Below are 23,184 nucleotides of genomic sequence, written 5' to 3' on the forward strand. Positions count from 1 at the left end.
AAACAAACCACGATAACCTTTAACCATGAGTACACATATTTCCATCTCCTATCAGTTAAACGTTTAAATTTTATTTCTACTGATTTGGAGGAGATGCAATACCACCCAAAACTGAGCTGCTAGGTAATGCAAAAATATATATGATCAATATGGATAGATCAGAATTATTTAATACTGAATGATTCCTTTAGCTTTAATTATAATTCAGCTGAAAAGCTAAAAGAAGCAGTTCTGCCATAGCCTGTGAATTCAATTTGGACATTAAATGGAGAGGCAACAGTGAAGTAAAACGATGCTTAAAGCTAAACAAGATTTCCATTAGGGCTGGGCGATATGGCCTAAAATCCATATCGTGGTATAATTTGAAGCACGTGCGGTAACGATATATATCGCAATATATTCTTTTGTATTTTCCACACCATTTAATTCAATTCAATTTTATTTATATAGCGCCAAATCACAGCAAAAGTCGCCTCAAGGTGCTTCATGCCTTGAGGCGTGAAGTGTGCTTTATTTACACTATAAAGAACACTTAAAATCCTTTAATTTTCTCAAAAATCCAGTGTTCCTTATGTATGAATTCTGGTTGTGCTTACTGACCTCGAACCGATTTGAGCGTGCAGAAATCTGTTAAAAAATGTTTTAGTACAACTTTGGTAAGCTGCACTGCTTGATGGATTGTCAGAGCATCACGGCTGCCGTAGTCAGTGTTGCCAACTTAGCGACTTTGTCGCTATATTCAGACCCCTTAACCACTTTTTTTCTTTTACTCTCAACAAGCAGCGGGTGCTGTAACACAGTCAGTTCTTCTTTTACTCTTATGCTGTTTTGTGGATCACAAGGTTTAAAACTACTTATAAACACACACACACACACACACACACACACACACACACACACACCAGAGTGCCAATTTCGGGTCACTTTTGCCGGTCCAAGCCCGGTAAAGGATCAGGGTTGGAATTGTGGCATTAAAAAAAACAATATTTGCTAAAAGAAATTTAATTTGTAGTTCTAAATAAATTCTAAATGCATTTAGGACGTTTTTTACTCACTTTATGTCTCCTCCATGATGTTATTTCTCTCTCCAACAACATAGGTTACAATTAGATTAGCATGACCAATTATGCAAATTAGGCGATGACGTCATTTAGCGACTTCTAGCGACTTTTAGGACAACCAATAGCGATTTTCCTTACTGAGGAGTTGGCAACACTGGCCGTAGTGAGGAGCTTTGCGGAGTAATCTGGGTCCAAAAGTCAAACGAACACAGAGTTAAAACGGTCTAAATTCTTTAATCTTTAATAAAATCATCAGCGTTGCTGCTTTACCAGGTGTAACAATTGAGTTTAACATCCAGGCATCCATGAAAACAGAATTTATTAAATTTAACGGAGTTACAAGTTAACAGGAAGTTAGCTCGCTAGTTTCCACCTAAACATGACATACCATGTTCTGACTGAGAGATTTCTGAAACAATTCAAACATACAGCTCTGCTACCACTTCCAACATAAAGACAGAAAACTAAACAGCAGTGGCGTTGCAGGGTTACTGAAGTTGGACTACCTGGTATATAATGTTGTGCTACGTGATTGCTAGCGACACAGCTATGTTAGCATAACATTAGCACAGTGACGCTGGAGGATGAACGCCAACTTCTTTCCACTGATAAAAGTTAACGTGAGGGATTCTGGTGGTTAGGGACAAATGCAATCGCATAGCAGGATGCTATACACAGAGCAAACTTCAGCCAGGAGAACAGCTGAGATTATTCATCCACAATACGAGGTTAGTCATTAATATACTGCAACAACATTGGAATAGCGCAGCTGCCAGAGAATTCAATATTAATGAATCAATGTCAAAGTGGAGGAAGCGCAGTTTTTGGCTTTCCCCATATTTCAAAAGTGCTTCACCTCTTTGCTGTGACTGTCGCCCATCATAATTTGCAGATGATAATGGTTGTAGCCGCTGCAATGCTTTCGACCAGAACAGGCGCCGCTTGATGACGTCATCAACATACGCTATCTTGATAGAGCGGTATAGTCAAAATCTCTATCGTTGGCCAAATTTATATCATTTCTATTGTATATCGTTTATATCGCCCACCCCAAATTTCCATCTTGATTATCTTGTTTTAATAATTGCAGGAAGCTAGACTTGTATTTAAATAAAAATCTGATTCACTGCACAGCCCTGTTAGGCTTAAAAATATGGTTCTAGGAAGTCTGCTTGTGCATTCATTCAGACTGGAGCTGGCCATCCATGTGCAAAACGAGAATCAGGTCTTCCATTTTCCAGTCCAAAGGAAAATGAATCATGTTCCGAGTAACACAAGCGGATACACATTGCACTGGAAATGTCTTGACATGAGAATGTGATCAATATTTTCCTGGAAGTGCATAAATTCGGCAACACAGAGTAGGTCCAGCACGATGTGGCAATGAATAAGAGACAGGTCACTTTACACATTCAAAAGAAAGCTTTAATTAGAAAGTTATATACACACTGTAAAATTAAATTAAACTTTATACAAATATTAAATTACTATCTTCACACCCACTGCCATGTACAGAGGAAAAACCAAAGCTGAAAGCATTGAAACAAACAAAAATCCAGATGTTTTTCTAACTGGGAAGCAACACTGTACAACAGTGCTTCTGAATGCAAATGAATTAAATTTTTTCCCCTTTACCATAATTTTTTTTTAATGCCCTGTAACAAAAGAGAAAGCCAAGGGCAAATAAAACATAGGTGCTTAAAGGATCACCATCATCATCATCATCATCATCATCATCACAGTAGCTGGAAAAGCTAGGGGAGGACAGAGAAGGATGGACATTCATTTAGTCGTGTCCACAACAAAAGTAAACTCATTGATACATATACAGACAGTTTTATGCATAGAATAGAAAAGAATAGAGTAAGGCCATTGGGAAAACAGAACATGTTGCAGTATTGTGGCGCAACCAATGCAGAGGCTTAAGATTATACATCAAAAAAAGAAAAAACATTTACAAGTCTAAGGCAACATCTGTTTGCATTAATAATGTAGCCATTGATGTGACAAACGAATGTCAAAATAAAACTGAGAATAGAAATTCAGACAGGTTGCTGTGTTATTGTATTTTTTTCCCAGGCAGTTAAGGTTATAAAGTAGCTCTGAGGATCCATCCCAGTCATGCTGTTGTCAGGGTGACCAGCTCAACCCCCTAAGCTTTTCAAGTGGCAACGAAAACAGAGGATGACTTCTAACAGAATAACAAGATTCTCTCTTAAGCTTGCACTTGGCATTCGAGGGGTGAGTGAGTACATGTGACAGGGTGCTGTATATATTTATATTTATAACAAAACTCTTATTTAATTCACTGCAACCAGTTGCAGTTTGTGTCAATAATGCACAAAAGTGGAGAGTCCTTAGTTCAGTGTGAAGATGAGCATGAGCCAGTTCCTCTGAGGAGGCCCGTGTTTTACAGCCATTCAGCAGAACATAATAACTATTCTAGCTTGAGAGCGAATGAATAATACACACATTGTGTTGTGGACTCGACGCCCGAAGTGAAGCTGGTTTGTTCATGTGACTTATTCAATGCTGGGAGGGATGTTTTCCTATGGTGACTGACAGGGACATTGTGAAGCCAGCCTCGGATCAGAAGGGAGGCAAATCAGGAAATGGCTGTATCAAGGCCTAACCAATAAGAGGACATGTTCTCTGTGGCCTCGCTGGCACATAAACATACACGCACAGACACGCACTCAAAATCAAGCAACTTAAAGCAAACCGAGCCACACGCCACGCAATAAATACGATGGGAAGAAATTAAATTTGGCTCATGTGCCCAATCACCTTGTTTAACAACAACAACAACAATAACAGCTCACTCTTAAGCTCAGATAAAATGTTGCATTTTGTTTTTCTTTCCCTGTACAGCTAAGATGTGTAGCGAAGTTGTGGATCCAAAACACCAATTAATCCCACTCATTTGAGAGAAGGAGCAGCTTCCAGATGCCGGGTGCAGCGAGCAAAAGAACAAAAAAAAAAAAGAAGAAACAGATCTTTTTATAGTTGTGATTTGGTGAAGTGGTTGTCACTCCTACTTATCCACACGTTAGACGCCAACTGGATGCACAGATAAGCAGACAGTCAGAGAGGAGGCTTCATGCTTCATTCAGAATAGGCCGCCGTGCCGTGACAGCAAACAACTGAAAACCACATGCAGCATTCACAAGGAACTCAGGCATCACTCACAACTTTTCAAGTATGGCGGGAAGACTGAGTGCCGACAGCATCAGGAGCGAAAATCACACTTTTTTTTCCTTTTCTTCTTGTTCTTTTTTTTTTGTATCCACAGTTGTGTCAGATGCAGCTGGCGTGTCTCGATTGTTGTAGCCTTCTCTGAAGAAGCCTCTTTTAGCAATGTTAATATAGAGAAATACATCTGGGTAGAGGCAAGTGTATGGTAATACATAGCCTATAGTACACAACCTTGACTCAGGTATGTTTTTTACTCATATACACAGGATCTACAGGATTTAACTTAAACTGGCACCACTCTGCTTGTCTGGCTCATCTTTAGTCTGATCCAGCAGGTGGGTCCTGTGGTGCTCCGTAATTGCCTTACAGTGCAATATGGGTATTGGTTGTCAGCTTTGCTCTGCATGTCTAGCAATGGCAGAAGAGGCTGTGATAGGGAAAGGGCACAGTTCTAGTCTTTTCTCTGCTGGCTGCAGTGGGGCAGGATCAGGGAAGAAGGTTGACAGCCACAGTCAGTTCTGGCCAGCAGCGTGAGAAAGGGAAAGAGGGGCTCTGCTGCTGATGCTGATAGCAGGCCAGCAGGCTTCATGCTTCCTTCAACAGGGGAATATCTGCAGGAGAGGAGAAGAGTCATATGACAAATGACCAATACCTTTAGGGTCATTCTTAGTGCAGTCCTCAACCCATCACACTTAAAATACATTACATCAAAGTTTATATTGAGTTTTATTCATTTGTCATTTTTGATCTTGTCTACTCTTGCCCTTGATATGCACTTTACATGTTCTATGGAAAATAAAATCCATGTACATATTACACAGGTGTCACACTGGCTACTTTTTAATGCTATCCTCTATAAAAACAAAAAAACAAACAAAAAAGGGAAAAAAATCAGTTATTTAAATTTACAAACTTAATCCAATGCAGAGTGGTTGAGTTTTTAATCTAAAGTGCTCCTCTGTCTTTATTCAGAATCTTAGCTGTAACTCAGTCTATGGAATATATATGAACACAGTTAGACCAATGCAGCTACAACTTAAAAATCAGAGAAAAATGAGCAGACTGCATTGTCTTACCATCACAAAAATCATCTGTTGAGGTGACAGAAAGCAGGCTGTGCTGGTCGCTGCTGTCAGAGTCTCTACGGAGAGGTAGGGGACCTGCGCATGCACCCCCAGGGTGCTCTGTAATCCATGATGATGAAGAGGAGGAAGAGGGAGCCTGGTGAACCAACACCGTCTCTGCATGACGGCGGGAGGAGAAGGATGAAGAGGAGGTGGATGGGAGACAGAAGTCTAAGTCTCTGTGGTGGCGGGTTCTCCTGGAGCTTTGACCTCCTGTGGCTCCCTGAGGAAGCCCCTCAGAGAGCACAATAGGAACTCTAGACTCTGGAGGGACTGGAGGCGGCGGTGAAGAAGGAGGAGGAAGAGAACCGGAAGGGCCACATGGTCCACTGCTTCCATATACTGCCTCTTCATAGGAGGGCAGGGTCACCTGTACACCCTCCACCATGATGGAGCTGGCTTGGCCCGACACACCCTGCTCCCTCCTGATAAACAGACATGAAGAAAGAATGAAAAGTGTGAACCAGGTGAATCACCAAACCAAGTCCATGTTCAAGCTGAAACCACAGCTGGTTAGTTACGCAGATGGCAGTAACTCATAACATAGGTTATGTTTCATTACTAAGGAATTCAAGAAATGCTAACCTGCGCAACTAGTCAAACATAAACCTTTTATGATTCGAGCCAACCAAAACGTCTGAATGATGGGTGTGTCACAGAAAGATTGTGTTCATTTATGGCACAAAGGTTAAGCTTCCGAAAGTTTCCATGTAAGACTGATATGATATATATATTTTCAACAAACAAAACACAAACAGAGCCACACAGAGGCTGAAAAGTCTTTACCGGGCTGTAAAATGTGACTAAATCTAAAGCCTGATGTCATTTCAAGTAATCACACTTTACTGGCCAATTTTATTGATGTTTTCGAAGGAGCAACTTCCCTGAAACCAGCTTTACAATGGAGTCCATTAAGAAGAGATGAGCAACTATGTTTTGCAACAAGGATATGAACACAATTTATTCAATTGTCTTAGAAAATACCCTCTAAAATGTTACATAAGGTCCTGAAATTTATGAAACCACAACTAAAAATGCCTTCAGTCGATTGAGAAACTACACGACTGCGTAGAAGCGGCGTTTTTGTTATCAGCAACATATCCAACTAATTTTTTATCGTGAAGTATTTGCTGGTGTGAGACTGCAGCAAAGTTTATGTGTCTTACCTGTTGTGATGAATAGACTTGAGCTTTGGTTGTACAAGAACAAACAGCACCACTAAAAGCAGGACGAATGCCACAGAGCCGGCTGTGATTATCACAATAGACAGAGCAGGTGTACCCAGTGGAGAACTCGGTTCCTTCTCTGAGAGGACAAAACAAGACGTAGAGGAAGTGAGAATGTGATCTGCTGATTTTAACATATCTGCAACTGGTTATGCATGCTCATGAAGAGAGCTATAACAGCTAACAGAGATTAGCTGAGATGGCAGACCTTCTGTGAGTCGGCAGCTAATCTGCATGGGACGGTCCCACTCGCCATTCCGACAGGTGAGGAACTTGTACTCTCCCTTCAGAGCGTAACCCTCGGCGCAGAAGTACTCGATGACGGTGCCTTCAATCAGAGGGCTGCAGTGAGTCGGATGACAACGGTAGCCCCCGTTTTCTGGTTGGGTAGGGAGTGAACATACTGGAGAGAGAGACAGGCAATAGAGATTTTATGTTTGTTGTTGAAAATTTGTTCACTGTTATTTACTACATGTGTACTTATTTAATTCCTTTGGCTTGAGTTCTCAGAATTAAGCTAAATTTTCTAAAGAGGTCTGACACTTCAGATCTGGTACAGCCATGTCTCTTATGAGCACGTGATCAATGTTAGAAGTAATAAAAGTCGCCTTATAGGGAAGACATTAAGAGTAAATAAACTATAAAATACAAATATGTATGACAGCAATACAAATATCCATACACATCCTCCCAGCCCTGCCTACATAAGTGCATACGCAATATTAAAAAATAATTTGCGCGTTTTATCAGCATAAAGAAAAGTGCCTTTCTTATGTGCAAAATCAGCTAAAAATGTGGATTTTGACCACAAAATTGACAGTACGCTACTTGAAGTCGCATTAAAAACACTAAATTGCATTGCTTGTCTGCTTTATCACAGGTATATTTGCATGTTTGAAGCTTATTTACCATTGTTTTTGATGCAGCGTAGCAGTTGTTGGGACCAGGTTCCAGAAGTGGTACACACGATGGATCTGGATCCAGACTCGGCAATGTATCCAGACTCGCAGCCATACACTAACACAGTGCCAGGTGGGAAAGAGCCCCGGTTGGATTCAGTCTGGTTCAGCAGGTATCCGTGCTGCACACCAGGTGGGTGCTGACAACCTGAAGATACAAAAACAAGTCAAAGAAATAATTATTAGTGGGCTGCTTAAGTTGTCAGTGGAGAACCTCTTCTGAGCAAGACGTAAACAGGATCTGAGAACTCTTCCTCTCACTTACTTAGGGAACTGCCAGCTGCAGGCCAGCATCCAATTTGGGATCTTGATCCATATAAAGCGATTATAAATTATGTAACTAAATGAAGCTGAAACTCCTTCTGGAAATGATGTACATCTTAAGGATCAATTCATGTAGAATTTTCCAATTTATAGGGCTTACAAGGAAACAGGAAGTGTTTGACTGAGAAGTTGCTGGGTTATCTGAAGAATAATTTACCATTATTGTGCCAAATTTATGAATTAAACAGTTTGTGTTCTGTCCGACTCCATCAAAGTTTAACAGGGACCCATTTTCCGTTGACTAAAATTTTAGTGGTAGATTAATGCTGCTGGAATATAGTGCTGTCCTTTCATTACTCTGACATAAACTGCATCTTGGTCTCCCCTGCAGGCGACTGCCACAGGGTCAAACAACTTTTCAGAGGGAGCCTCTGTCAAATTGACAGGTTGAGCTTATAATTAAAGCTCTGTGGTATTGTTACTTGAAACTAGGCTGCTTTTACAACAGCAAGAGAGAAGCACTGTATCAACATGACAAGTTAGGTGGAGACAGCCGTGCTGTGCATCTTAGAGAATACCTCAAGAGCCTACAGTGGATTAAAATGTCACAAGGAGCTTCATACAGATCTAATTTCTCTTGATTATTTGCTGTTCATTAAACCGTTTTCAGCCCACGCTAACATTGGTTCTATCTGTCTGGCAGAGAGACAGAGTCTTTAGCGAGGCTCATTTGCTCCGTGCTAATGACAGACTTGAAGCTCTAAGCCAGCCAATAAACACAAGATGAGTCAGAAGACCTAAAGTTAATCGAGCTTTGATCCACCTTCCTGTGCTCCATATATCACACATACATACTGCAGTGACACGGCAACTGCTCTTTGCGTCTTGTGCGTGTTAGAGTGAATTTGTGCTGCACTCCCACTGCCATGTTAATACATGCAGGCAACAAGAGCTGGTACTGGCGAGAGCAGAGCCTGTAAATCCAGCCGATCTGACATCAACATTGCAACACCTGTGTAAATTGAGACAGCAGGAGACTGACTTTGCTTTCGGTATGACTGAAAAAAGATATGCGGATCATACACATACATTTTTATTACCACCCATGTGACCCATTTGGAGGGAGGTCGGGTATTTTTCCAATAAACACTTAAACCCCTTTGGGCAATAATGTATAAATTAATTTTGTCATAATAAGTGAAGGATTTTTTTTTGTCTTTTAATCCGTACATCATATTTGTCTGATTTATTGATTTGAATTATACACTGTGTTGTGGCTTTTTTTTACTAACAAGTAAAATTAAACACTCAACACAAAAACATTAATAATGCCATCAGCGCTAATGACCATATGGCTCATTATTTAATCCCTGGTCTGAGTACTTATAAAATCATATTAGCCAAGGTCTAATGCAGTGCTTTATCACTTGCTTGACATAAACAAACACACCAACACCACAAACAGGCACTTTGTCTTGCCTCTTGTGTGTGTGTGTGTGTATAGAGATTGAAAGAGAGACTATTTCCACAGCAGTGCCTCGAACATCCTGTAATCTCCGTAGAGAAATGCCGCTCTAAGCTGGCAGCACAAGATTAAATGCAAACACTCTAAATGTGCGAGTGCCTACTCATACACAACAAACATGCGCACGCGCACGCGCACGCGCACACACACACACACACACACACAAAGTCAACACCCAGAAACAAGGCACACCCTGAGCTCGTGGGTGTGTGTGTTTGGGTGTTTTGAGCAGAACAAAACATGCAGTTACCATAACATTATTGTATGTATATTCTAAAATTATAAGTACAGTTTTAGATATAAAATTGAAGATAATGAGGTTGACATTAAACCCTCTTTACTTTCAAATCATCTAATTTTATCAGCAGAAGCTAGCAATTATTTTTCATTATGGCTTAAGCTCAAGATAACATTGTTATTATCTTGAATAACTAACTATTTAGAACATAGCACCCTGAAAAATGCTGATTAAAGTTTCCCAAAAGGACAGATGATATCACCAGATTAGCAGCTGCACCCTGTCAAGTCTCCAAAAGTCAAAGATGATGTAAGACAAAGAAACACACAAATGTTTCACATTTGGTTTTACTGAAACATCTCATTTGGTTTTAATATAATTGCTCCTACATTCATTTTCTTGATTGCTTAGTTTTTTAATCAAATACTAATTATGCTCTAGTTAGCTTCTATAGTACACAGATTTAATACAGAACACACATCTCAAAATGTAATTAGATGATCCATCCTGAATCTCAAGTTCAAAAACATGATTACAGCAGCTACCTAAATTAAAATCTACAATCCAAACAGACACAAACATGTTGGCTTTGATAGGCAGGATCTGTAAAGAGATATTTAAAGAGCTGCCTTAATGTACTGAAAGAGATTACCAGTAATAATCAGACCCTAACAATGAGCTGGAGTTTCCTTACAAGAAATGCCAAGCTTTGTGTGTTAAAGTAGTATCAAGTGTTCACACTCACACACAGTCACGCTTTCTCCTACACATACAAACACTGTCTGCACTTATTTCAGGATGCCATTTGACACCATGACTCGGTCCCTGAACTGCTTGTGGGTGATTAAAGGACCTCTGAGTAAAGGATGGTAGTAACGGAGGTGGTAAGGTGATGAATTAATGACCCTGGGCTGAAAGGCAGCAGGGAACAAAAAAAAGGCCTGAGGGGGCATTTTGGGGCAACAGCCTTTAGCCACTGTTTTGATCTTTTGTGGTGCACTGCAAGGTAGTCAATAGCAGTGCAGAAGACAGATCAGTGGTAATTGCATTCATCCTTTTGTTCTTTTGAATGTTTTCTTATCTGCAGGACTGCTTCAGATACAAATGCATCTGAATATGCATCTGCATATTAATGTAAGTTGAGTTAATGCTATTCTTCAACAAATGCAGATTTAAAAAAATAGATGCACTATGCCAATACCTTAAACCTATTACAACAAAGGCTTCCTCTGTTCTCTCTCTTTATTCTATAGTAATGAGTTCAGACTGCATACTGTATTTAAATGTGCTGCTTGATAAAAAATAATGAGCCGAAAAACACAGAAGAGACCAGAGAATGAGTTTAATCTGGCTTTATCTCAAATCATGTATAATACTTGTGAGTGAAGAATGAGAGGCTCGCTCTTCTTGTAACTTTAAGCACATACACTTTTGTTTATGTTGTTGGTAAGTCAACAAGGCTCCTGCATGATCATGGTGTTAGCTGACAGGGCAGTAAGAAACTGTTCCAATGACAGGCTTAGATTGTTCAGGTCACACAGTTTACTGAAGTCAGGCCAGTCTGAATGAACCCCGTAGGCAATGAAATGCATGGCAATGTGGGAACTTCTGCTCCATTAAGAAGCCCAGCAAACTAAGTGCTTTCAGTCAAGGCAGGAAAAACCTGAACTGCATATGAGCTCTGTGAGAGTTCCATTATTATTGGAGTTTTCATTTGCATCTGCTACACCAAGACTAGCATTCACAAAGAAAATCAGTGACAAGCCTTTGCTTGTCACGACAGAAACAGCCCAGAATATTTTTACAAACTGCAGAGGAACACAGTGTGGTTCCCTGTACTATTGTAAGGATGATTTAAACAGCATCAGATACCTCTATTATCTACCCAGATTGAACAACACAAGTAAGAATTTGTGGAAAAGACTGTAAATGTATCTTTTTTTCAATATGTCAGCTTTGGTCTCAGGAAGGTTCTCGTATAAAGCTTAAGACAAAACTATTAAAACGGTGCTATGAAATTACTTAGCTGTTCAAGTGATAATAAAAGTAATTCTGTGTTGCATTATAGTGCTAACATGGACTCAGGTATGGGTAAAATACACATGCACACACACGCACTTTTTCCCTTACTGGATCCTTTGGGAATAGAGAAACTCAAATGGATGACAGCTTAAAAAGTGAAAATGATGAAAAAGATCTGGAAAATAAAGAAACGTCAAAAGGAAGTGGAGCAGTGAAGAAATTTGACTTAAACCCATACCCTCATGGGACTGTACTTGTCAAAACTAGTTTGAGCCTACCTGAGGGTCAAATATATAATTATATTCAACTGCAAAAAGAGCACAGATGGGGAAAAGAAGTACTTCTGAAAATTACCAAAGAAGATAGAGGTGACGTTTAGAAGCGGTAAAGAAAATAACGAGAAGCAGTAAAATCATAAAATACTGACAGGAATATGCACTCATCATGAGATAAACAGAACAGGAGGAGAAGGGAGGAAGAGCGAGAGAAGGAAGAGCGCAGAAATACGTCATTACCGTGGAACATGATGGCTCTGAGCAATCACAATCCACAATGAGACATGTTGCGGCAGGTAAGTGTCAACTAACAGTCATAAGTGTGAGGGAGAGGCTCTGCACTACAGCAATGGGGAGATGAGTCTTCAGTTCATACCACACCATGGATCGGACAAGCAAAAACGGATAGAGGCTGTTAAAGGAAAGAATAAACACTCGTTTGGTGCCCAGAGATGGTGCAGTGGTAAAGATAATGTATAACCTTGCTGTTTCCCCCTTTTCCATCAGCCTCTCAGCCTAAATTGAATACTAGCTTTGAAAGCACACACTAGGAAAAATGATTAAAGCACTAAGCAATGCCAGAGTGGATTTCAGCACACCACGTTTTGTGCTTATGAAGAAGGGAATGAGTCACAGTTAAACACAAGCTGTTCTCTCGCTGGTCTGATGTTAAGAGTTTGCTCAAGAGAGCAGGTTTTTGAGAAATGTCGAAAAACAACAATGACTAAAGGAGAGTCACAAGTGCCTTGTAAAAGCCAGTGGAAGGAACAAGTGTAAAAAGCACACTTATAGAATTTCAAAAAAAAATAATACATTTGTACAAATACATTTGTGTTTAAGGATGTGGCCAACAGATTATCCCCTACTTGCCTTCATTATCCACTGAAGACCCCAGCAGTATTATGCTCCAACATTTACCATATTGAGTTAAATAAAACAAACATGTGAAAAGGTTAAAATATTAGAATAAATCTAAGAACGCAGTTGTAAGCTGACGAAAGAGCTTAGTTGCTAAAAGGTTGGGGAAACATTTGGGAGGACTGGGCCCACACAGGGCACCCATGAGGCTGAATGCTAATCCCAACATTCAGCGCCTTAAGGCTATGCTCTAGGAGACTAAGACCACGGGGGGCGTTAATATCGCCTGCCTTGCTCTAAAGTGTCGGACGGGCTGTGAATATCTCCCTTTTCCCATCTGTTACTGATGGTAGTCAGTCTGCTAAGAGCTGGAGGGGGTGGGGAATGGATTGAGGAAAACAGAAGTGGGAAAAAGGGTTTGAGCCCTCTTTGCCCCAGCAAATTAAATTTCTAATTATCCTCCATTACAAGCTGGGTGTGCTCTAAAGCAAATCAGATACTGATGACTTCTGTAGCCAACTGTCTGGTTGTTCTATGCAACAATGGGCCATAAAAGAGGGTGTGTTTTCCAGTGGGCATGTTTAAGTGTGTCAGGGAGCGAGGGAATTTGTGTGCATGGATATATGCTATGGGGGGTGGGGGGGTGGGGGTGCATTGGATTAAGCTCAAAACCGAGGGGATGATGATGCTCTCTTTGGCTGTGTAAATATGTTTTTGTTCATTTTTCGGCCTCCCTCCAAGTCCTCTGTTGTTGTTGTTTCTGACGACGTTGCTGTCATTTTTGGGATGGGTGTTTTTTTGTTTTTTGCCACGTTCCCCTGTCTCTCCTGCTAATCCGTGGGATTTTTAGCCAAGCTGTTGTTATTAGAGTACAGTACAGTACACCAGAGCCTGTGTTGAGGGTAGCATTGGAAAGAATTAGTGGTCTCGCCAACTCATTTCTACCATTGGTAAAATCTGTTATGATTCATTTTAAATATCCAAAAAGAATAAAAAATTGACAGTGTGGTCATTGTGAAAGGTCTACCAAAAGTAAAAATATTACTAAAATGATTACTGACAGAAAACTGGTCAGTAAAAGTTTTGACTTTACCAAATTTGGTATTTGTAAAAGATTTTTCCTGGTTTATAATGGACCTCATAAACATGACTGGTCTGCACATAATTACATCAATTGGTCTAGGGTGCCTTACGCAACAGAAGTCTGTGTATTTTCCTGGCATTTTTGGCCATTTGCTAATCAAATGTATTCCATGCTTTAGTAAATTAAACTCCACTTAAAAAGGTCAAAAAATTTTCAGCGTCTTGGTTATTTTCATCTGGTGGGAGGATAACACATCTTTAGTGGTTTCCACATGTTGGGAAAAACCCTATTATTGTGAAGTCATGACAGTGAAAGCATTTCATAATTTGGTCATGTAGGCACGAAACTAGAATCAAATCAAATCAAATCAAATCACTTTTTATTGTCACATCACATGTGCAGGCACACTGGCACAGCACATGCGAGTGAAATTCTTGTGTGCGAGCCCCACAAGCAACAGAGATGTGCAAACACAACAACACAAACGAGCAAAATACAAGAATGGCCAACCTGAAACTAATAAATATATGTACAATATATAATAGTGTATGCATTTCTTGATGTGTATACTAAATATTTTCCTACGTGTGTGTGTGTGTGTGTGTGTGTGTGTGTGTGTGTATACACATTTTTACAAATTAAATAGTAAAAAAATAAAATAAAATAATAATAATAATAATAAAATATATAAAATATACAGAGTTGAATATGTGCAAAACAAGTGGCATTTATATACAGTGTGGAGTGCATAATGTTGAAGTTCCAGTAGTGAAGCTGAGGTGTCTATGACGTGTTCAGCAGTCTGATGGCCTGATGGAAAAAGCTGTCTCTCAGTCTGCTGGTACGGGACCGGATGCTGCAGAACCTCCTTCCTGATGGAAGCAGTCTGAACAGTTTATGGCTGGGGTGACTGGAGTCCTTGATGATCCTCCCCGCTTTCCTCAGGCACCGCTTCCTGTAGATGTCTTGGAGGGAGGGAAGCTCACCTCCAATTATCCGTTCAGAGCACCGCACTACTCGCTGGAGAGCTTTGCAGTTGTAGGCGGTGCTGTTGCCATACCAGGTGGTGATGCATCCAGTGAGGATGCTCTCAATGGCACAGTGATAGAAGGTCCTGAGGATGCGGGGGCTCATGCCGAATCTTTTCAGTCTCCTGAGAAAGAAGAGGCGCTGCTGCGCCTTCTTCACTGTTTTGTTTGTGTGTACTGACCATGTAAGATCCTCAGCCAGGTGTACGCCAAGGAACCGGAAGCTGCTCACTCTCTCCACAGCAGCGCCGTTGATGGTGATGGGGGTGTGTACTTCTCTGCACCTCCGGAAGTCCACTATCAACTCCTTTGTCTTTGCGACGTTGAGGGTGAGATGGTTGTCTTGACACCAGTGGGTCAGGGCGCTGACCTCCTCCCTGTAAGCCGTCTCATCACCGTTGGTGATAAGACCCACCACTGTAGTGTCGTCCGCAAACTTCACAATGATGTTGGAGCTGTTAGTGGCTGTGCAGTCGTAGGTGTAGAGTGAGTACAGGAGAGGGCTCAGTACACACCCCTGTGGAGCACCAGTGTTCAGTGTGATGGGGGATGAGGTGATGCTGCCCAGTCTGACCACCTGGCGTCTGTCAGACAGGAAGCTAAGGATCCAGCTGCAGAGGGAGCTGCTCAGTCCTAGATCCTGCAGTTTCCTGTCCAGCTTCGAGGGAACGATGGTATTGAATGCTGAGCTGTAATCTACAAACAGCATCCTCACATACGTGTCTCTCTTCTCCAGGTGTGACAGGGCAGTGTGTAGTGTCAGGGCTATGGCATCATCAGTGGACCTGTTGTGGCGGTATGCAAACTGTAGAGGGTCCAGTGAGTCGGGTAGTGCAGAGCAGATGAAGTCCCTGACCAGCTTCTCGAAGCATTTGCTTACGATGGGGGTCAGGGCTACAGGTCGCCAGTCGTTCAATGAGGAGATGGTGGAGGATTTGGGTACAGGGACGATGGTGGCCATTTTGAAGCAGGCTGGGACTACAGACAGAGAGAGGGAAAGGTTGAAGATGTGCGTGAACACTCCAGCCAGCTGAGCCGCGCATGACCTGAGGACGCGGCCAGGAATCCCGTCCGGACCAGTAGCTTTGCGTGCGTTCACCTTCCTGAAGCACTTCCGCACATCCTCCTCAGACACAGTGTGCGCACTGACGTCATCCGCGGTGCGCACACTGTCCGGTCTCATGGTGTTCGCTGTGTCGAATCTAGCGTAGAATACGTTTAGATCCTCACACAGAGAGGCCGTGGTCTGCGGTGTGCTGGTTTTCCCTCTAAAGTCTGTGATCGTGTTTAGTCCCTGCCACATACTCCGAGGGTTGTCAAACTGTTGTTCCACCCTGTCCCTGTACTCACGTTTGGCTGCTTTGATCGTCTTCCGGAGTTGGTAATGTGCGTGTTTGTAGTCCGATGTGTTCGCGGAGGCAAAGGCGGTGTTCCGTGCCGCCAGTGCCGCGCGAACATCTCCGTTAATCCAGGGTTTTTGATTTGGGAAGGATTTGACTGTTCTGGATGGGACGACATCTTCCACGCATTTCCTGATAAATCCACAGACTGAGTCTGTGTATTCATCAATGTCTCTGGCGGCCACGTGAAACATTTCCCAGTCCGCGTGATCAAAACAGTCCCGCAGCGCAGACTCCGATTGGTCCGTCCAACAGTGCACCGCCCTCCGGGTTGGAGCTTCCTGTTTCAGCTTCTGCCTGTAGGCGGGCAGGAGCAGGATGGAGCAGTGATCTGATTGGCCGAATGGGGCGCGGGGGAGGGCTTTGTACGCATACCGGAAAGAGGTGTAACAGTGGTCGAGTTGCCGGTTTCCACGTGTGTTGAAAAGGATGTGTTGATGGAGTTTTGGTGAGACTTTCTTCAGGTTTCCCTTATTAAAGTCTCCGGCTGTGATAAACGCTGCCTTTATTAGAAGTTATTAGATGAGTCATTGCTTCTGCATAATGTGACACAACATCCTATGTGTAATACTTATTCTTTCACACACATTCAAGCAAAGCAGAGAGACATCTCACACAGTATACAGTGACACAACGAGTACGCCGACCTAGGTGGGTGATATGTAACATCCGATGCTTGTTATGTGAGCGACAGATAATAGCAGTGTCCTGTTGTACTAAAAACCCTGATACACTGAAACACACAGTCCTACTCAAATCATACTCCACTTAGAATATGTAAAGGCTGGGCTTAAAGAGAAAGAAAGAGCACAAAAAATGAAAAAGAAAAAATATTGGAAATGAAACTAAAGAAAAAAATATTTAAAAAAAAAACAGTGAACTTCTATTACTGTAGCATTGGAATAAATTTCAAACACAGCTGAAATCTAAAAGCATGAAACACATTTTTTAAGGTGCTGCTGATCAATGTCCTGAGCTTTAACTGGAAGATGGAAGAACATAAGAAAGGAGGGAGGTGGAGGATGAAGAAAAGGGAGGTGATGTTGCCTTTATACAATAGCCTGAGTACTCACAAATACAAGCAGTCTACTCACTATGTAAGCAGAGGTTGCAGGTATATCACAAGGTGTCTTGCACATACATTTTATCCCTGTGGTGAGAGCTGTCCAAGCTAACATTTGTCCAGAACTAGATCAGTTTTCCTCGCCTCAAAGGCTTTGATTGTGTTTATAGTAACGAGCGTTGCTATTGTTAGCTCGAGAAAACTGTGAGTTGCAGCGCTGTCTATTTGTTTCCCTCTGAAGAGACTCCAGCTCCACTATAATCAACGACAGCATCATCTTCACTACTTCTGTTATCAACCTTATTGTCGATAAAAACTAAAGCTACTTTGGCTGAATCTCATAACACACGCGCACGTCTATTTTTAGCTGGTGGCCAATCCTAAGTTGGATAAGGGGTTGGATGTGTAAATATCAATCAGAATCTGAATTTTTACTCCCTATGTATAAACACAGCTTCCCCCGACCCCCATCCCCTGATCCAGCATCAGTCAGGCTATACTTGTTTTTCTCCAAGGCCAACCACTATTGGTTATCTACACTGCTGCCAAAGCCAACGTTGTCATTTGTAGGGTAAACAGGAAACTTGCCAGAAAACATGAGTCAAACAGCTGCCAGCCTCCAAAGGAGCATTTTGCAGAAAACTTAGCCATCCAGTCGCCACTTATCTTCCTGCAGCTGCACCCCAGAGCAACTAACCCACGCTGCATCGCCTCTAAGCAGGTAGAGGCATCCTCCCCCTCCCCCTCCACACCCATTACCCCCCTGCTGTTGCAATGCATTTAGCAAGCCACGTGTGCTGCCAATACATCCCATTGTTCCTGCTCATTGAGGGATGGGGCACAGTGACAGATTTAAGCAGCGTGCCTCTGAATAGGGCAACAGACAACTTTGCATCTAAAGGGTTAAATATGCATGAGAGGCCAAGGCGACTAAGGGTAAGGGCAAGGGGGAGTACCCCTATTGTGTGACCTCAACATACAGACACACACTCACTCTCAGCCTCCATGTAACAGATGGGAGGATGTTAGAGGAGGCGAATAGTGAGCTCCCCCTTCGCTCTGCTGTTACCCTCATTGCTGAGGACAGCTGGGAGGCAGACATTCCTTCTTCTCAGCTTTCAGAGGAAAACAAAAGAGTGTGTGGGACCCCTTCTACATACACGTGCATGTGTTCAGGCACACACACACACACACACACACACACACACACACACACACACACACACACACACACACACACACACACAACCCCCCCCCCCTAACCAAAGCAGTGTCAGTGCAACTGTGGGTTGATCATATTTCAACAGTGTGAGCTTAACAGCCTGAAGAGGTATGAATGCTGAGCCTGGAACATTTGTTGAAGGTGAAAGTCAGGGTGAAATCACCAACCCTGCTCACCAGAGCTGGCATGCTGGTGTTTTAATAGTAGCAGAGCCACTGCTGAGAGCAGTGTACGAGATATAATAGCAAAGAAATGTTATATAAAACTCGTGCTCGTGACATAAGCTCAATCTGCAGCTGGCTGCTCTTTTCTGGCCAACTCATCCTTTCAGTCCTGCGTGAGCTGTTTCATTAACAGGTTCACTGCAAAAGCACAGGACACAAGTTTATTACAGACAACACACTGGCTAGAGCTAGAGATGTCCAACATATGGCCAAAGGGTTCAGTGTATTCCACTGAACAGCTTTGTAATCTGAGACATACTGACAAAACTGCACTTATTTTTATTAAGAGATTTCAGGGTGTTTTGTGAATGAATGGCTCATTAAATCTCAGTGGTTTCACAAGTAACTTATACATCTTTTCAATGAAAGGAAGGGATTTTTTAATGCACTCATTTTACTTGTCTGGCTCCTCTGAGATCAAATTGCACCGTGTTGACCCATGAACTGAAATGAGTTTGACACCTCTGGGCTAGAGGGAAAGCACGAATAAATGGAGCAGTCGTACTGCAGAGCACTGGAAGACTTAGCAAGAACAATAAATGTTTACTTCTGTTATGTCAACATCGGGTAATACAGGATTATGGTATCCTATACCTGTCAAAAAGAGAAAGGCAGGGGATACAGAAACAATGTTACCCACACTCAGACAATGCAGTCACTGTTGCAGCCTCGCTTTTACCACCAACGTAATGAAGTCCAACTGGACGAAGACAGAGCAACTGCTTGAGCAAGTCACCGAGAGGGTGGACAAATGGCATCAAGCATGAGTGTGTGTCACCTCTTAACACTTGCAGCCTGCTCTGCTGATAGAAGTGGTATGCTGTTTCTTGTCCATGTGTGCCTCACATTTTTTGTAACAGTTGGCCCATATACTTAACATACTTAGCTGACAATACACCGTTTCATGTTTCTTCAGCATAAAACCTTAAACTGTTACCAAACACTCTTAATAACAAGCTAAGAACGTCAAAGGATGTCTGTGGCAAATCTAAGAAGAAACACTGCAAGTCTGTTTACTCTGCTGTAACGATCAGTTAATTTTCTCATAAGGTTTCCCGGGGAACAATCCAGACACTTTCCGATAGACTATTTACTGTAAAGCCTGATCCATTTATACCCTTTGTTTGTTCTGTGTATAGCAGAGGCAACCTTATCTCCTAATCAGAGATACAACTGTTACAAAGAAACAGCAGCCAGCACTTTAAATTCACATATTAGCAAGCAATGAATTGTGTTCAGTATGTCAGAGGCTAACTATTTCAGAAACTGCATACACATCAGGGGCAATATAAACTTGATAATGACATCTCCACTTACTGTCAGTCCTACTGAATAGAGTAATAAAGCAAAGATGTTCCTGCCTGTATTCAACACAGACAAAAATGATTCACGACCAAAAAATTCCAGGCTCGTATGAAACAGCGATAAATACAAAATGATTCCAGTCTCGTCTTTAGTTTTAAATTGATTTCTTTGGCCAAACATCCCTGATGGAAAACACTGAATATAAAATGATGTATTTCTAAGAATATAGAAACATAATAGCTTGAAAAAAGGGTAAAAACAAAACAACAGAGTTTCAAGCGAGAAACGCAGGTTGATTTTATTATTAGTAAGTGGTCCAGAAAGAGAAGGAGAGATAACTATTGTATCATCATAAGGCAATTACAAAGTACAGTTTATACTGCTGGGTAGACCTAAAACATAGCCATTTATGGACATGAACGGCTATGTTATAAAACTCAAAGCCTGAATGGCCCTGCGGCCAGGAGGGCAACTTTACCCACACTACATTTTAGCACTGTGAATGAGAGCACAAAGAGGAAGCACAAAACAATGAACAACAAATAAGTCATTTACAAACAATAGAATAATTGTTCATATTTAGAAGTTAGCCAAGCCTCCAGTCATTAAGAGTGTCACAAGTTTCTAGTTATTTTTAAATGTGCCAAATACATTATCAAAACTAAATTGTGGGACTCCAGCGCAGCGACATAAACAACTAGTAGTAATAACTTCAGCCTACAAATGCAAGCCCCAGCTGTTCAATTTAAACATATTTAGCAAATTCATTGCATGAAAATGAAGAGCCAAAAAAACATAATTTCTAAATCTAAGTGTGTTGGCTCACACTTTGTCAGACAAAATAAGCACTTTAAAAGACATTTCTTGACTCTGATAGATGGAAGACACCTATACAAATAGATATGCAAATACAAAAATATGATATTCAGGATATACACAAGCCGGCTTCCTGTAAATGCTAACACAATTATCCAAATGGATTCCAGGGTAGCATAAACAAACACTTTCACCATTTGGCTGCTGTTTGTCACAGAGAGCTGTTTACAAATTACGTAATAAGCACAGAGGGCATTAGAGTGGACCTAAGCCAACTGGCCACGAAATATCTCAACACTCCAACTAATGGGCTGTTTAAAGTTTTAGCGATGAGACAAGACAAAAGAAAAGAAGGAAAAAGAAACACGAAATAATGAGAAATAGACAGGAAATGCTGATTGGTAATTGGGACATTCTCCTGAGACCACAGCCAAGTTTCGTACAATGCATTCACTGCAAAGTCAGTAGCCGTGTCAAGAGGGTGAGACTAAGGGGATGTGCTTTATGTGAGAACCCATCTCAGGCCTGCAAAACAGTAAACACAAATAATACTGAAGCGTTTTCAATACTGAAAGCATGTGCAAAATCAAGCGATGGTATTTCTCTGATTTCTCTATGCAAGAACATCAGATAAGAGTCTCTTTAACCAACTGCATTTCAGTTGGTTAAAGAGAAACAGCTGTACAGCACCTCCACCCATGACAACAAGCGGCACGCATGCAGCAGGATAGCACATGTACAGCCCAGCCCTTCCCCTTGGCTCAATAACAGTAAATCTGTCAGACAAATTTTATCTTGCTTTCCATTTTTTCTGCATGAGAGTGACTGTATTTGAGCAGCCAATATGCACTTTGGAGAAGTTATTTAGTTATTAAACCAGTTGATTTTTTAAAATGAAAGCTGGAGATTAAGGAAGAGTTGCAGTAAAGCTGAAGTAACAGTTAGGGTAACAGTTAGGGTTTGTGTGGCGAGGCAGTGCATTATTCTCCCATTTTCACTGCCTCGGCACAGCTCCACATGTTGAGGCTTGAACATACACTGCACATATCTACAATGTACTTCACTTTTGCAGTTTTGGCTGAAACATGATAGGTACCATTAAAAGAGGTACTGCTGAGGTAAAAGGACAAAAACATTTCTGTATAGCCAAGTATCTTTCTATGTTTTGGAGTTGTAGCCGCTGTTCTGCTTCATGGTAAAAGCTTTCAAATGGCGATGCGTTGGAAGGCCTCATTGACACGCAACAACAGGAAGTGCAGCTTTATTTGCCAACAGTGTCAGAGATCAACTGAGCTACAAAGCAAGATAACATTGTTTTTCCAATTATATTATGGGGGTTGGTCAAATCAGCAGAAAGCTGATCATTGGCCCCTATCACTAAAACCAAATTCCTGAACTTTTCTCGACGTTAACTCAGTGTCAGATTGTGCACACTGTAAAGTCATTGCATATATTCAAGGCAAGCTAGAGTTTCCGTTCCTCCATTAAGCTAGGATCTTGATGAGATAAAGGTCATTATCAAACATGTAGTGCAAGGCTCCATGCAGATGTGTAAAGACTCCACTTCAGTGTACCGGTTTGTACTGTCTGCTGCTGTCCAAGTCAACAACAGAACAGATAAGTTGTCTTAGTCCAGTGAAAGCTAATCTGGTCAGCTTCGTTCCCTAAACCATGTAGAGTATTTGTAGTAGTGATAACACTTTTGCAGCAATGCTTGATCCTGCCGACATTTTCATGAGATTAAGTGTGAGTTCCATTTTACCCTTCCATACTGCTACACAGAAAACCATTCACGATGCACGATGCACCCACGTCATGTGCGCTCATGACGATTGCTCACAGTTTGAAACAGCTTGGATGTCTCAACCATTGGCAGATTCAGCATATGTGTGTGGGATGCTCGGAGCCTTATGTGTGAGCTGATGAACTTGTTTGAACAGGATGTTGCTGTTGACTAACGGTGTGATACAAAAAAAAGGAGGGAAAAAAAACCAGCCCACACCATTTCAGTATGCCTGAAAAACACACATCAAAGTTAAGGCGAGACAGGAGGGAAAAAAGACAAGGCAGAAAAAAAAGGAGACTGAACTTCGATAGAAAAAAAAGAGTCAACGACAGAAAGAGATTAACATAAAGGTGTGACAGCTTGACAATGCAAAGTCCAAAAAAAACCAACAACAAACAAACAAAAAAAACATGAAACAGAAAACAGAAATTCACAAAGGTAGGCAAAAACATTGGGAGTTAATGCACGTTAAGAAAAATTGAGTGAATAAATGACAAAAAGAAAAAAGC

General features: G+C 41.5%; 1 protein-coding gene across 1 annotated transcript in view; it reads right to left on the bottom strand.

Annotated features, from left to right (window-relative positions):
- Positions 1 to 2,460: 2,460 nt before the first annotated feature.
- The window catches only part of susd6 (sushi domain containing 6), a 33,883-nt gene continuing 13,159 nt past the window's right edge, over positions 2,461 to 23,184 (bottom strand). Inside the window, exons 3-7 of the mRNA XM_086264713.1 lie at positions 7,516 to 7,713; positions 6,815 to 7,009; positions 6,547 to 6,685; positions 5,333 to 5,805; positions 2,461 to 4,867 (exon numbers count right to left, since the gene is read on the bottom strand). Coding sequence (XP_086120839.1) covers positions 4,842 to 4,867; positions 5,333 to 5,805; positions 6,547 to 6,685; positions 6,815 to 7,009; positions 7,516 to 7,713 — 1,031 coding nt within the window. The 3' untranslated portion in view covers positions 2,461 to 4,841. The remainder of the gene's footprint in view (positions 4,868 to 5,332; positions 5,806 to 6,546; positions 6,686 to 6,814; positions 7,010 to 7,515; positions 7,714 to 23,184) is intronic.

Source organism: Aulonocara sp. 'chitande type north' Nkhata Bay, linkage group LG15 (genome assembly GCF_057382095.1).
Source record: "Aulonocara sp. 'chitande type north' Nkhata Bay isolate Kocher_YH1m ecotype deep benthic linkage group LG15, A_spYH_male_GT1.1, whole genome shotgun sequence".
Taxonomy (NCBI): domain Eukaryota; kingdom Metazoa; phylum Chordata; class Actinopteri; order Cichliformes; family Cichlidae; genus Aulonocara; species Aulonocara sp. 'chitande type north' Nkhata Bay.